The sequence below is a fragment of the Acartia tonsa genome, chromosome 13 (genome assembly GCF_053477335.1).
Source record: "Acartia tonsa isolate MP-2025a chromosome 13, ASM5347733v1, whole genome shotgun sequence".
In the NCBI taxonomy this organism is placed as follows: domain Eukaryota; kingdom Metazoa; phylum Arthropoda; class Copepoda; order Calanoida; family Acartiidae; genus Acartia; species Acartia tonsa.
Genome location: NC_137272.1, coordinates 42374496 through 42388939, shown reverse-complemented (window position 1 = coordinate 42388939; position 14444 = coordinate 42374496). Strand labels below are relative to the sequence as shown.

The 14444-nt window shown below is 35.7% G+C and overlaps 4 protein-coding genes across 5 annotated transcripts; all 4 read right to left on the bottom strand.

Moving 5' to 3' along the window:
* Positions 1-956: 956 nt before the first annotated feature.
* On the bottom strand, positions 957-3349 carry LOC145335505 (uncharacterized). Its single transcript, XM_080181286.1, has 3 exons — positions 2896-3349; positions 2595-2662; positions 957-2244 (listed from the first exon to the last, which is right to left on the bottom strand). Exons 1-3 carry the CDS (start codon positions 2910-2912, stop codon positions 1997-1999), a joined length of 333 nt encoding a protein of 110 aa, XP_080037412.1. The 5' UTR covers positions 2913-3349; the 3' UTR covers positions 957-1996.
* Positions 3350-3767: 418 nt separating this feature from the next.
* Positions 3768-7664, bottom strand: LOC145304625 (uncharacterized). Its single transcript, XM_080146547.1, has 4 exons — positions 6576-7664; positions 6219-6350; positions 5604-5714; positions 3768-5408 (listed from the first exon to the last, which is right to left on the bottom strand). The coding sequence occupies exons 1-4, from the start codon at positions 6656-6658 to the stop codon at positions 5324-5326; spliced, it is 411 nt and encodes a 136-aa protein (XP_080002673.1). The 5' UTR covers positions 6659-7664; the 3' UTR covers positions 3768-5323.
* A 23-nt stretch (positions 7665-7687) lies between these two features.
* LOC145335314 (uncharacterized) lies at positions 7688-11242 on the bottom strand. Its single transcript, XM_080181049.1, has 4 exons — positions 10054-11242; positions 9635-9721; positions 8814-9155; positions 7688-8499 (listed from the first exon to the last, which is right to left on the bottom strand). The coding sequence occupies exons 1-4, from the start codon at positions 11240-11242 to the stop codon at positions 7688-7690; spliced, it is 2430 nt and encodes an 809-aa protein (XP_080037175.1).
* A 769-nt stretch (positions 11243-12011) lies between these two features.
* Positions 12012-14393, bottom strand: LOC145304624 (uncharacterized). 2 transcript variants are annotated; one of them, XM_080146546.1, is made up of 3 exons: positions 13590-14393; positions 13082-13279; positions 12012-12671 (listed from the first exon to the last, which is right to left on the bottom strand). In XM_080146546.1, exons 2-3 carry the CDS (start codon positions 13250-13252, stop codon positions 12045-12047), a joined length of 798 nt encoding a protein of 265 aa, XP_080002672.1. In that variant the 5' UTR covers positions 13253-13279; positions 13590-14393; the 3' UTR covers positions 12012-12044. The 2 variants fall into 2 exon arrangements, with proteins under 2 accessions (XP_080002672.1, XP_080002671.1); XM_080146545.1 differs by having other exon boundaries at positions 13082-14393.
* Between the last annotated feature and the right edge of the window lie 51 nt (positions 14394-14444).

Here is a 14444-nt window from a genome sequence, read left to right as displayed (position 1 = left end):
AGAATTTAATAATTTCAACTTGCGTCTAATTGCATTACTTAAAAAGTCAGTCATGAATGGATTTCACAAAAAAATGAGGGAAGGGCATTTTAGGTACTGGTAAACCTATAAAATGGTTGATAGAAAAGCTTCTCTTCGAATCTAGCAACCGTGTATTCAACGAAGATGTGTTAAATGATATATTAGATGTTATTATACAAACAATAGGACAATCACTATTAGATAAAAACAAGTGTTCACAAAAAAAAACAAGGATGACAACATCCATGAAAGCGAAGCTCTAAAACGGTAGGACAAACGAACATTAACATTTGTAGAAGATAAATATATAAAAATAAAAACAAATTTTATGCAGGATAATGTTTACATTTTTAGGACTTGATTATAGAAATTCTTCGCTTATAATAATTTACTTTGTTGTCCCAGGAATCAGTATCAATTGGATAATTAGATCACATAAAAATTTGTTTTTAAAACGTAAAAAAATCAACATGTTTAAAACGGACGTACGGACATTTTGGTAACGATTTCTGAATTGTACCAAACTACTACAAGGATCAACATGCAAAGTTAGAAATCAATAAAACAATTCTAACATGCCTAAATTAATGAAAAAGCTAACCGTCTCGGACGGACGGACGGTCGGACGGAATGATCCTAATTATAGAAAAGCTTCGCTTTTAATAACAAGAATAGGTATTAACTATTGGAAAATAAATTAAAGGCTTGAAAGCTATTAAGCGATTCTTACATATATGGATGAACAGGGATCTAAAGAGATAAGACAATGGAAGATAAATTGATGAACATACCCAATGATGATACACAAAATTATACCTACCTTCAGTATATTTAAGATTAGTGGTTGAAATTAATGGATACCAATCAACAATTTAATAAAAGTACCCAAAGTTTTTAAGCTTACCATAACCTGATTGTAAAACACCAGTTTCCCAGGACGGAATTAATACCATAAAAAAACCTAGTTTTTACCACTTTTACGGTAAAATTTTACCAGCCTATACGATTTAAAAGGTGGTAAAATTTTACCGTAATCGTGGTAAAAACACTTTTAGTGGTACTTTCTCACGCTTTTTACCATCGATTTTTACCACAATTATCGGTAAAATTTTACCAGATTTCCGGTAAAATATTACCATTTTAGGACGCAAATTTATACCAGATTTTGACCAATTTTTACCACTTTTTTGGTAAAATTTACCAGAAATTTGCGGTAAATTTTACCAAAAAAGTGGTAAAACTGTTCAACACCTGGTAATATTTTTGCCCTAAACTGGTAAAATTTTACCAGAAATAGGGTAAATATGGTAAAAATTTACCAATAATTGTGGTAAAAACGGGTGGTAAAAATCACGAGAAAGTGGTAAAAAACGACCTTAATTATAGAAAAACCTCGCTTGTACACAAAACGCAAAAATAAAAAAAAAATTGTTTTCATTATTAACTTTATTGATTGAAACACTTAAACATATTTTTTTACATAATGATTTACATAGGTACGATAGCGCGATACTATATAGGTATATATTCACAGAAATTTTCTTAATTAGTCTATAATTCTAGACGTGGTTTAAATGACCAAATATTACATAGTTTTACAGATAATATAACTGCATGTTTAATCGGTTTAAGCTGAGAAATTAACACAAATATACATAGGTTTTAATTGCTGAGATCTGGATTCTAATTGTACTTTATACTAGAACATTTTTATACAAGAAAAATATATTACGAAGTTACTTTCCATTATTAAATTTTCAAAAATTTTGCTATATAGGAATAGCGGTTTCAAATATAATATTATATGAATATTTTCATCGTCAGAACAAAACTGTCAAACTGTCATATAGATTAATGTACGTACAAATTAAAGGTGGTTAAACATATTTTTGACTCAAGATATCTTGATATATATCACTTTTTTATCACAAATAGTTTATATATGATCTGACTGGAAGGACTATTATACATCAGCTTACTTTTGTCCTTCTTTTCTTTGTTTTTGCCTCTTGTGAAAGAAGACGCGGCAGTCTGGGCACATATAGGTGCATTCGATGAGTCTCGTGTTCAATGGCAGCTCGCTTCGGGGACTGCGTCCATGGGCGCAGGTCTTGATTTTCCCCGGTGTTGCACTTCTTTTGCGCCTACTCAGTTTTGATGCTGGCGTGATTGTAGGAGGGGGTGGTTCAAACATCTCCTGCTCATCATCTGACACCCCATACACTGAAATTAAAATATTTTTTAAAATTACTTTTTTTTACAAAAAAATACTTCAATTTTACAATAGTTTTTTTTTCTAGCCTAACCTAACCTAGTGTATTAATAGAAAGAGTAATATTTCTAGTTTTAACCTAGCCTAGCCTAGCCTAGCCTAGCCTAGCCTAGCCTAGCCTAGCCTAGCCTATTCTAACCTAACCTAACCTAACCTAACCTAACCTAACCTAACCTAACCTAACCTAACCTAACCTAACCTAACCTAACCTAACCTAACCTAGTGTAATAATACAATGTAGTACAGAAATGTTTCACTATATGCTTTGGGCACAGTCGCTAGTATAAATATTGTACTATACCTGGGCTTTTTGGTCCTGGATTCTTTATGTTCTCATAAATTATATCAAAATCCGGTTGGTCTTTCATCCTGAAATTAAACAATCTATACTACAAAGTAAAACGATTTTTGTTTGTATGTAGCGAAGGATCTTGTTAACCGCTGAACCGATCGGGTTCTTCTCATAGGTACCGGCAAGGGAAGGGAGTGGCAAAAGAAACTTTAAGGATATACTTCATATTAGAGGGTTTAGCGTACAGAAAAATCATTTACAACACAGTCGCCAGGATAAAGTAGTAAAAACAATTTTTTAAAAATCTTACTTTGCTGGTGTTTCCATAACAGTGACTTCCTTAACCTCGTTCTCATCCGAATTTTCTGGAGAGCCAGCTGCAGCTGTTTTGTTCCTGAATTAAACAATATATATATAATAATCTATTTAAATTAAGTAGTTAACTTTTTGGTTCCACATTTACCCCTTCCACCTTACCCAGCTAGAGGCGTACTTGCTAGTACTCGCTTTTAATAAATAAAGGAACACGTTGAATTTGTCTTTACAGAAAAATCATTTACAACACTGTCGCCCGGATAAAGTATGAAAAAATAATATTAAAAGAAATATCTTACTTTGCTTCTCCTTCCATAACAGAGGCTTGTCCGACCTTCTGGTCATCCTTTTGTGCCGCCGGACATTTCTCGGATTGCTCCCTGAATTAAGCAATCATATTATTATTAAATAGTAAACTTTTTATGGTCCACATTTACCACTCCCACCTTACCCCTAGAGGCATACTTGCTATAGTTTTGTAATATATAAAGGTGAATTTGTCTGTACCGAAAAATCATTTACAACACAGTCGCCCGGATAAAGTATGAAAAAAGATTATTAAAAGAAACTAGTGGCTACGCCCCTAGAAACCTCTAGGGGCACTTAAGGTTGGAAGGGGAAAAATCAACATCTTCCCATTTTCAATTTCAGTTTCAGAAGAGTAAAAATATTTTTTGGGGGAGGGGGTGAAGACACCCTGCACAAAAATAGTTTAAAACCTTTCCAGGACCTATAAGAAGCTTCACTTTAAAGGAGAACAATATCGGTTTAGCGGTTATCCTTCGGGACAGACAAAAAACGCTTACTACTTTATATAATAGGATATCTTACTTTGCTTCTCCTTCCATAACAGAGGCTTGTCCGACCTTCTGATCATCATTTTGTGCCGCCGGACATTTCTCGGATTGCTCCCTGAATTAAGCAATCATATTATTATTAAATAGTAAACTTTTTATGGTCCACATTTACCACTCCCACCTTACCCCTAGAGGCATACTTGCTATAGTTTTGTAATATATTAAGGTGAATTTGTCTGTACCGAAAAATCATTTACAACACAGTCGCCCGGATAAAGTATGAAAAAAGATTATTAAAAGAAACTAGTGGCTACGCCCCTAGAAACCTCTAGGGGCACTTAAGGTTGGAAGGGGAAAAATCTACATCTTCCCATTTTCAATTTCAGTTTCAGAAGAGTAAAAATATTTTTTGGGGGAGGGGGTGAAGACACCCTGCACAAAAATAGTTTAAAACCTTTCTAGGACCTATAAGAAGCTTCACTTTAAAGGAGAACAATATCGGTTTAGCGGTTATCCTTTGGGACAGACAAAAAACGCTTACTACTTTATATAACAGGATATCTTACTTTGCTTCTCCTTCCATAACAGAGGCTTGTCCGACCTTCTGGTCATCCTTTTGTGCCGCCGGACATTTCTCGGATTGCTCCCTGAATTAAGCAATCATATTATTATTAAATAGTAAACTTTTTATGGTCCACATTTACCACTCCCACCTTACCCCTAGAGGCATACTTCCTATAGTTTTGTAATATATAAAGGTGAATTTGTCTGTACCGAAAAATCATTTACAACACAGTCGCCCGGATAAAGTATGAAAAAAGATTATTAAAAGAAACTAGTGGCTACGCCCCTAGAAACCTCTAGGGGCACTTAAGGTTGGAAGGGGAAAAATCAACATCTTCCCATTTTCAATTTCAGTTTCAGAAGAGTAAAAATATTTTTTGGGGAAGGGGGTGAAGACACCCTGCACAAAAATAGTTTAAAACCTTTCTAGGACCTATAAGAAGCTTCACTTTAAAGGAGAACAATATCGGTTTAGCGGTTATCCTTTGGGACAGACAAAAAACGCTTACTACTTTATATAACAGGATATCTTACTTTGCTTCTCCTTCCATAACAGAGGCTTGTCCGACCTTCTGGTCATCCTTTTGTGCCGCCGGACATTTCTCGGATTGCTCCCTGAATTAAGCAATCATATTATTATTAAATAGTAAACTTTTTATGGTCCACATTTACCACTCCCACCTTACCCCTAGAGGCATACTTCCTATAGTTTTGTAATATATAAAGGTGAATTTGTCTGTACCGAAAAATCATTTACAACACAGTCGCCCGGATAAAGTATGAAAAAAGATTATTAAAAGAAACTAGTGGCTACGCCCCTAGAAACCTCTAGGGGCACTTAAGGTTGGAAGGGGAAAAATCAACATCTTCCCATTTTCAATTTCAGTTTCAGAAGAGTAAAAATATTTTTTGGGGAAGGGGGTGAAGACACCCTGCACAAAAATAGTTTAAAACCTTTCCAGGACCTATAAGAAGCTTCACTTTAAAGGAGAACAATATCGGTTTAGCGGTTATCCTTCGGGACAAACAAAAAACGCTTACTACTTTATATAATAGGATATCTTACTTTGCTTCTCCTTCCATAACAGAGGCTTGTCCGACCTTCTGGTCATCCTTTTGTGCCGCCGGACATCTCTTGGATTGCTCCCTGAATTAAGCAATCATATTATAATTAAATAGTAAACTTTTTTTTTGGTCCACATTTACCCCTCCCACCTTACCCCTAGAGGCATACTTGCTAGTTTTGTAATATATAAAGGTGAATTTGTCTGTACCGAAAAATCATTTACAACACAGTCGCCCGGATTAAATACCAAAAAAAGAAGTGAAAAAAATTTCTTACTTTGTTTGTGTTTCCAAACAAGCGATCTCCTCTTCCAAAGAAGCAATTTTTTGCTTTGCTGCCCTAAGGTCTTGTTTTATTTTCTGCATTGTCTCCCATCCATCGTCGTCCCTGAAAAATAAAAAAAAATAATACTAAAGTAACAGGATGTCCGTGTTTATGTACCGAAGGATCTCGATAACCACTGAACAGATCGGGTTCTTCTCATAGGTACCGGCAAGGGAAGGGAGTGGCAAAAGAAACTTTAAGAGATATACTTCATATTAGAGGGTTTAGCGTAGCTGCTAATTTGAAATATCAGGGGTGTATATCCTATATGGGATCCCCTGTTCAGGTGGTGGGGGGAAAATAACTAAAATATGTGTGGTAGGACCAAAAATTTTAGTTCTTTCAATATTTCTCCATTTCCGTCCCTACTTGGTGAGATAAAAATAGGTGGGAAAAAAATACAAAATTTTGTACCATGGGAACAAAATAAATCTTGTGCGTAATGTACACCCCTGAATGAAACTATAATTATTCGCCATAACAATAATGTTTATCCTACTCTTTTCAATCCGGCTACTACCACCTTCCGAACAGAAATAGAATGGTAACAAAAATAAATAAACTTACGTAGTGCAATCCAAAGTTAGGTTCAAATCTTCTGTATCAGACGATTTAGGAGGGGTATCAGGCAGGTCATCCAGCTTAGCAGGCAGCTCAGGCTCAGACACACTCATTTCGTTCTTCTGTTTTTCGCTATCACTGAAATATATAAATATATATTATATATCCCAGGTAATCGGACCTTTGCCCAAAGAAGTAATTACCAAAAAATATGTAATATGTATTTATGTAATTATGTTGTGATGGATTGTCGAATCCGATTCGATGAATGGTTACCAAAATATAGCTAGGGACGGACGGACGGACAGACAGACAGACAGACATCATTCTACTTCGTTTTATACATATTAAAATATTACTCACCCACTTGTGGTTTCCGGCTTCTGTTCTTCGTGCTGTTCGTCTCTCTCTAAGTCGGCTGCTGCTGTGGCTGTCATGTCGGACATTCTATATTAAATTTGAAAAGAAACAAATTATCACTGGTATTAAATTTTCATTAATAAATGTCCAAAAAACTGACGTAGGGAATTTTAATATAATAGGGTGGCCAGCAAGATCACATATTGGTATATCTTATATTGTAAACAAGTATATAGACAAATTTAACATTTACAAAAAGTTTATACAAATTTGAAACGTTCTCTTTTTTAATTACAGCACATAAACATTACGCATTTTACCATGGAAATCTACCACCGTATTAATTAAAACATTCCCTACGATAACTGTCATATATATAATATTTTTATACAAAATTAAACAAATATATAAAATTAACAAAAGCTAGTTCTGAATACTTTTTTTCCTTAGTTTAGGGGGTAAACTACAACTGCTATATACTGAATTACAAAAAATCGCGACAGATTATACAACAAAAAATTTTCAGTTTAAGCTCTTAACTTTAAGCTCATTAAACTTAATTGGTGGAAAGGGGTAGTTTCACAAAATGCATTTGAACTTAATTTTGTGAATTGCATATTTTTCTTTGTTAAGATGGTAAAAGTACGTGGTAGAAAATTTAACTTTCTTCAAATTTATGCCATATAAATAGAGTTTAAACACATTTAAACAGGTTCAAATATACGGTTCACTAAATTAACTTCAAATGCATTTTGGGAAAAGACTCCTTTCTAGATATTATAAAAAAAAATTGAAGATGAAACTTATGAAATCAAAAAAAATTACATATAAATATATATATACGTAAAGTCCTGGAATTATTGGGATTGACTGCGACCTATAATCAGGTCTTCGTCTTGTTCTTCGTCTTGTTCTTCGTCTTGTTCTTCGTCTTGTTCTTCGTCTTGTTCTTCGTTTTCAGACGAAAGTTCCGACGGATAATACTTGTCTCCATTCTGCCAGGGATGTATATTCTACATGGATCGGATGTATAATATTTTTTCCAAGTCTGCTCAGGGATGTATATTATATTTCATTAAATATAAATAGATGGAGGTAAGAAAAAAAGGTAATAATTAAGAAAACTGAAAACATTTGTAAATTTTAAAAATTTTTAGCCGTGGACAAACAATATTTCTTGTGCAGAATATACACCCCTTTCCCGAATCAGCTGTAATGTAGCTGCCAAAGATACCGTAATTGTTTATGTTTTGAGAACATTGTTGAGAACTTGCTCTCTGTGGTGGTCTGGAGCTTGATCTTTTCTTCTTCTCTAACTCATCATCTTCAGGCCTGTGTCCCTGTTCCCACAATCTTTGCTTCTTCATGTTGTCCTTTACTCGTTTGTTGGCATCTCTTCTTGTCCGAGCCTCACCACGCTGGCCGAAATCGGGCAAATGTGTATTTGTTCTGTTCAACATTTGCTGCAGCTTAATTTGGTTAGGTTGCTCACTGAGTTGACTATTACTACAACCTTGCTCTGGACTGAGTTGACTATAACTACAACCTGGTTCTGGGTTTACGTCTTCATCAGGATTTGATGTGCCTGCGCTTTCAGCATATTCCCGGCTTGAATTAATTTGTGCTGTGCTCGTGCTTGCTCTGCTCTGGTTTCTGTACAACACCGCATCAATTTGATTCGTTGATGGAAATGTTGTTTGTTTTCTGGGACGTTTAGGAGCTTCTTTGGTAGGCTTTGGCTTTTGGGCCACTTTTGCTTTTGGCCTGCGTTCTTCTTCTTCTTCTTCACTACTACTACTACTGCCAGTTCCAGTGTCTGGGTCTGATTGATGACCTTCATCTGTATCATCACTCTCTGGTGCTTCTTCTTTGATGTCAGAAAGTAATTCACCTTCTTCTCCATCTTTTTTCCACTTTGCTTTTTCTCCTACAAAGAAATAAAAAATGTTAAAGCAAATGTACATAATTGTAGCTTCAATATTATTTCCATACCTATATGAACATTAGTTACTATTAATCAGATTCAAATGAAAACAAGCAATATTTTTTACCCTATATTAATATGCCAATCAAAGATAAAAGGGGGAATTTTGCATTGGCAGTTGCTTTATAGGGGTACAATATGGAACTGTGAAGAAACGGCGTCGCCACCGCCGAGAACCGCCAATAAAAGCCCCAAAAAAGTGTCACTTTCGCCCACCCCCCCCCCCCCCATTTATTACATTAAGACCTGTAACTTACCGTCAATGTTGATGAGTTCTAAAATTTCCATTTGGTTGTATATAGAAACATTTGAGCCTACTGCAACAACCTCATAATGACCCGTGTGGTTGTGAATTATAATGCCAAGTTTGGGTAATATTATTCCACATGGATGTATCCGAATTTCCTTACTTGCATTGCCGTCATTCTTGCCCTCATTGTCCTCAACCTCCACAATTTCGTCACTCTGGTTTCCGTCATCTTCGTTATCCACCTCGAATGATGGTTCATTGTCCAGCTGTAAACTTTTCTTGGTTTTTGCTTCGGCTTCCAATGCGGTTTGCCTTCGCTCCCGGTTCTTTGGAATGATCGCCACATCATCTAAATAATTATTATAGTCATTATTTCAAATAGTATAAATGTTACCCAACCCCCCCCCCCCCTCCAAGGAAATAGCTTAAAATCACCGCAGGACCAATACACAGAAGAGTAGAATCCGATCTCCAGGATACAATTAATACCATAAAAAACCTAGTTTTTACCACTTTTATGGTAAAATTTTACCAGCCTATACGATTTAAAAGGTGGTAAAATTTTACCGTAACCTCGATCGATTCAGTGGTTACTGAGATCTTAAGCTTCTGACGGCCGGACAGACATTAAGCTACTTAGTATTATAGATAGCGGCTGCGCCCATACAAATTTTAGCCTAAAACCCTGTCAGGGCCTGTACGAAGTTTCCCTTAAAACAAAATTAATCCACAGGGTTTTTATCTAAGACTACTTCTCAACTAAAATATTAATAAACTTAAATTTAGGTGATACAGTTCCTACGTTTTTCAAACTATAAATAACAATACCTTCGGCATCCTCATCATTCTCATCACTGCTGCTTTCCTCCACGACACTTGTTGCCTTTCCAGTCACCTGTCTCTCGTTACTGTTGCCTGTAAATAATTAATTTATACATTAATTTTATACGTTTCCAAACAAAAAGCAAGTACTGAAAACATTTTTTCCACCCCCCCACCCCCCCTACTTGGTTGAAAAAAAAATTTTAAAAGGAAATGTGTTGTAGGAGGGATAGAATAAATAAATCATAGAGTTCTTTAAATATTTTTCAATTTTCCCCCTACTTGGTGAAAAAAAACTAGGGGGGGGGGGGAAGAAAAATTTAAAAAAAATTAGTAGCAGAGGAAAAAAAATCTTGTGCAGTATATACACAATACGAGGAAAGATAAAACTTATAAATAATAATTAATGTTCAACAAATATGTACCTGTGATTGAATTATTTCGTCCATAAAATTCTTTCTGTCTTTGCAGTGGTGGAAAGTTTGGTGGTTGTTCATCATCTTGCATTGGGACTGTATCATCAAGATTTCCCACATTTTGGCCCTCATCGTCTGTTTCAGAAATAATTATCTTCTTCGACTTTTTCGAGCCCTTTCCATGCTTCTTCCTTTTGGAGCTTGTGATGTTTTTAAATACATTTACTTTGGGTTTATTATTGGACTGGCTGTTGACAATTGGATCTTCATATAACCTACGTGGCTTTACTGGGTGCTTTACTGGTTCTGGAGTTACTGCTGGATTCTCCGCGGGTAGTATGCGTAAGTCATTCCCAATCTGATCATCATTTGAATTCATTTCAACGTCGTCGCCTCCGTCATCAATTACAAGCTCCTCACCATTGTTGCTTTCTTCATCAGCAATGTTTTCCATACCATTTTCTTCAACAGCATTGCCTTCAGCTTCATTGTCTTCAACAGCATTGCCTCCATTGTCTTCACCATCAGTGGATACATCAGCAGTGGAATCATCAGCAGTGGAATCATCAGCAGTGCAATCATCAGCAGTGGATTCATCAGCAGCATTCATCTTTCTATTTTTTGAAATTCTAGTTGCTTTCTCACTGGCATTGTGAATCTTTGTCTGTTCTTCACTCATTTCTGGTTTCAAATTGGTTGTGGCGTACGAATAATACATTACAGCTCTTTGTATAACCTTCTTATTACTATGGACTGTCTTGAAAAATTGCTTGGGGTTCTTTGCCATGTCTGCATAATTTTTGATCTGAAATGAATTTCTCGACCCGTCATTGTTTATTCTCAAGTAAATCGGGTTCTTTCCTTGAACTTCGTGGGGTAAGCAACCCATTGAGTGGGCACCTAACATGTGGTAAAATTTCTTGTCTTCGGCTGTAACACCTGGTGTTGAAGTTGTGATTGTCTTCGGTTTAACACGCCGCTTAATTCTTTGTATCTCTGCAGGGGCCAGATAAAATTCACACATCTGTAAGGCTGATCGTTTCTGTGCCTTTTCCTTCTTGTCTTTCTTGTCTTTCTTGTCTTTCTTGTCTTTCTTGCCTTTCTTATTGCTTGTCTCCTTCCTTTGCTTGATTTCAAAAACCGGTTCATACTTGTAGTTTGGGGTTGACAATGCGCGTTCTTGTTTTCGCGTTACCATCCCTCGAAATAGCCTCCAGCAGACAGGATCCTCATTAGCAAGCATATAATCTTCGGCCCTCTTCTTATTTTCACAAAAACCAGTCGCGTCCTCTTGAAAAGTGTGTTCGAAATTGCGCAAGAACCTAGATAAAAAAAGGGTTTATATCAAAACAGTCTCAATATATAACATATAACATATATCAAGAAAAGATGAACTAAAAGTCTTGCCACATAAAAAAATACATGGTACAAAATTGAAATTCTTTGAAACATATGCCATAGAAATGTAGTTTAACAATTTAACAAGAATACAATATGCAGTTAACATTTCGTGAAACTACTTTTTTAACTAAAGAACATTGAAATGCATTTTGTAAAACTACCACTTTCACATTTAATAGACGCGGAATAGATGCGATAAATAATTGAATTACCTACAAGCTTGTATGTGGTTCCTCACTAGAAAAAGGTCGCTTGAAGACACATAGGTTCCTGTTCTCCACAAATTTGGTGGGATAGCTTCATGTAGGTACGTCTCGTTAAGCACTAACTTACAATGATCCAAGAAACGTTCCACTGAAATAATAATGAAATTTTCAATTAACTCTGCATAGGTACATGTTTATTATTGTACCAGGGGTGTATATTCTGCACAAGATTTATTTTCACAAATAAAATATATATATAAAAAGATTATTGTACATGGTCACCTGCTAGCAAGAATAGGAATGCCCCTTTTATTCGGTTTATTTCCCTTGCCCCCACCTCCCTTCTCCCTGTTTTAAACGTTTTCTCATCATGTCAAATTTACAAAATAATATTTACTTACCAGTTTCGTCATCAATAACTTCCGGAGCAGTCCAAAAGGCAGCTGTGATGCGGGCGTCAAAGGTGAACTGCTCGAACACGACATACAAAAAGGTTATGATGTCTCGGCATACTTTCAGTAAGGTTTGCCAGCCTATATCCACTTTCCGTGAGTCTTCGAAATTTTCGATGAAAAAGATAATTTCTTCTCTTCTCATATAACCATCTTTTTCCAAGGGGTCATGGTTCTTTATTCTTTCTCTGTAAAAATCTGGTGAGAAAATCTGGTCCACGACAACATCCTGATTCTCACTAGGCCCTTTATTCGCCTCCTCCTCATCAAGCTCATCCACATTGGTCAGTCTTCTTAGATCAGTCACCAAGGTTTCCACAATTTGGCCGGTTTTCTTCATTTCTGTTTTCAGGGTTTTAGTATTTTCAGCCATATCTCTTGATACACTGTCTTGCAGGTCTTTGATTTCATTCTTCACTAACTCATGGTTTGTGGACGTTTTGTTTACCAAGTTTCTGATGGACGCATTAATGGGCTCTAGTTGATTTTTCATTTGTGAGGTCAAGAAAGTACGTAGCTGCTGAAATTGGTTCTGAATTTGGTTCATAACGGCCCCGGTGAACAAATCCTTAAAATGAAACATATTAAACCACATATTTTCAAGTCTTGGTATTTTAAAAACTACGTGGTAGAAAAGAAGACTATCCACAAACAAGAGCAAGTGATCCTAAGCATCTTCGATCATTTTTGGACTTTGACAAACAAAAAAACTTGGTAAAATTTGACCAACTTTTTGGTAAAAATTGACAAGGTAAATTTTTAGGCTAAGTCCAGATTTTTGGACTTTGACCAAAAAATCAACTTGGTAAAATTTGACCAACTTGTTTGTAAAAATTTACAAGGTAAATTTTTATTGGTCAATGTTTACCAAAAATTTAGTCAAATCTTACAAGTTATTTTTTCCAGGCTAAGTCGATATATATCCTAAATAATTGTAATTTGTATCCTCTGGATGACAAAATGAAATAAAAATAATACCTCGCTTTCTTCCATCTCACCAGAAGGGCCAGATGATCCCTGGGGTCGTGATGACTGGGACTGGGATCGTGATGATGTTGCAGGAGGAACTACAACTCTCGCGGTCCGTTGACTCGCGGAGTGGTGCCGTGCCCGTGGAGATGGAGGTGGGGTAATATTTATTGGCCTCATTGGAGATGTTGTGGTTCTAGTTGTGTTCTAAAAATAATATAGATAATTATTGTAAAGCATTACTTACCGAGGATTATAGTTTTAAACAACACCGGCATTATCCTAATTTTTTTCTTCTATTTTTTAAAACTTTACCCTCCCCCCCCCCCTCTCCCGACAAAATGACTGTGTTAGGTTAGGCTAGGTTAAGTTATATGGTTAGAGGGACCCAATTTGTTCAACGGTTAACGAGATTTGTTGGTACAAACCCACAAACAGACATCATGTTAGTAAGTTTAGTTTAACAACAAAACACCAACAAACCAAAAACCGATAACAATAAAACTTAAAACCCTACCTTTGCTGTTGTACCTTTGCCACCTCCAGTAGATTTGTTGCTTCCAGTTTTGGCACTTGGAGCTTTGGCACTTCCACCTCTGGCAATTCCATTAGGTTTGCCACCTCCAGTAGGCTTGTTGTTCTAAAACAAGAAATAATTGTTGTATTTACAATGCATAAAAAGATATTAGATAGCAGTGGCTACGCCCCTAGAATTTTAATTACTAATATCAAATGTTAAACACACTGTGGAAAATTAATAAATAATTATACTTGGTCAATAATCTTTTGTGGTCTGTTAAGCATGAACCGATAAGGTTTTCCTTTCGATCCGGTAACATGCGAATGTATAAGTTTTTTGAGCGAAGGGTAGCAGCAATTTGTACAATAGTAAATTAGGCCTTAAATATAATTTTTACCTTTACAGAACTAGCACTCTTTCCAGTCCTCGTCATTTTGGGATCTAGCTTGATCAATTGCCAGTCGAAATTACGCTGTTGGATCCAGGTCGTTGGCATGGGCAATTTGCATAGTTTTAAATCTGAAATGTGTAGACAGAAATTAAAATTTTATGTAAAATTAAATTAAATTGCAAACATGTACTCTTTCAAATTACAGACTAGACTTATAACACTTTAACTTCATACCCATCGATGGCCAAAAAGGTAGGGTTTTGCTAAATTTAGTTGAAATGCCTTTTTTAAAATTAGCTATAAAAAATAATTTTAATGAAAAAAATATTTTAAAGTACATTTCACATAAATTCCAAATAAAGAGGGAAGGGCCTTCAGTTGAATTTTACAACATTTTACATACATATTATAACAAAAGGGGGGGGGGGGGGGGGGGAAAGTGACACTTTTTGAAACCAAAA

What these genes read in the sequence shown, in the direction of transcription:
- LOC145335505 (XM_080181286.1), bottom strand. An exon ending in TCCAGGACCAAAAAGCCCAG is followed by an intron (nt 2,245 to 2,594) that starts GTATAGTACAAT and finishes TTTTAATTTCAG; the next exon opens with TGTATGGGGTGTCAGATGAT.
- LOC145304625 (XM_080146547.1), bottom strand. Translation starts at nt 6,658, where the DNA reads ATGTCCGACATGACAGCCACAGCAGCAGCCGACTTAGAGAGAGACGAA. An exon ending in AAGCCGGAAACCACAAGTGG is followed by an intron (nt 6,351 to 6,575) that starts GTGAGTAATATT and finishes TATATATTTCAG; the next exon opens with TGATAGCGAAAAACAGAAGA. An exon ending in TGTTTGGAAACACAAACAAA is followed by an intron (nt 5,409 to 5,603) that starts GTAAGAAATTTT and finishes TGCTTAATTCAG; the next exon opens with GGAGCAATCCAAGAGATGTC.
- LOC145335314 (XM_080181049.1), bottom strand. Translation starts at nt 11,242, where the DNA reads ATGGTAACGCGAAAACAAGAACGCGCATTGTCAACCCCAAACTACAAG. An exon ending in ACGAAATAATTCAATCACAG is followed by an intron (nt 9,722 to 10,053) that starts GTACATATTTGT and finishes AATTATTTACAG; the next exon opens with GCAACAGTAACGAGAGACAG. An exon ending in AGAACTCATCAACATTGACG is followed by an intron (nt 8,500 to 8,813) that starts GTAAGTTACAGG and finishes ATTTCTTTGTAG; the next exon opens with GAGAAAAAGCAAAGTGGAAA.
- LOC145304624 (XM_080146545.1), bottom strand. Translation starts at nt 13,252, where the DNA reads ATGAGGCCAATAAATATTACCCCACCTCCATCTCCACGGGCACGGCAC. An exon ending in GTGAGATGGAAGAAAGCGAG is followed by an intron (nt 12,672 to 13,081) that starts GTATTATTTTTA and finishes TTTCATTTTAAG; the next exon opens with GATTTGTTCACCGGGGCCGT.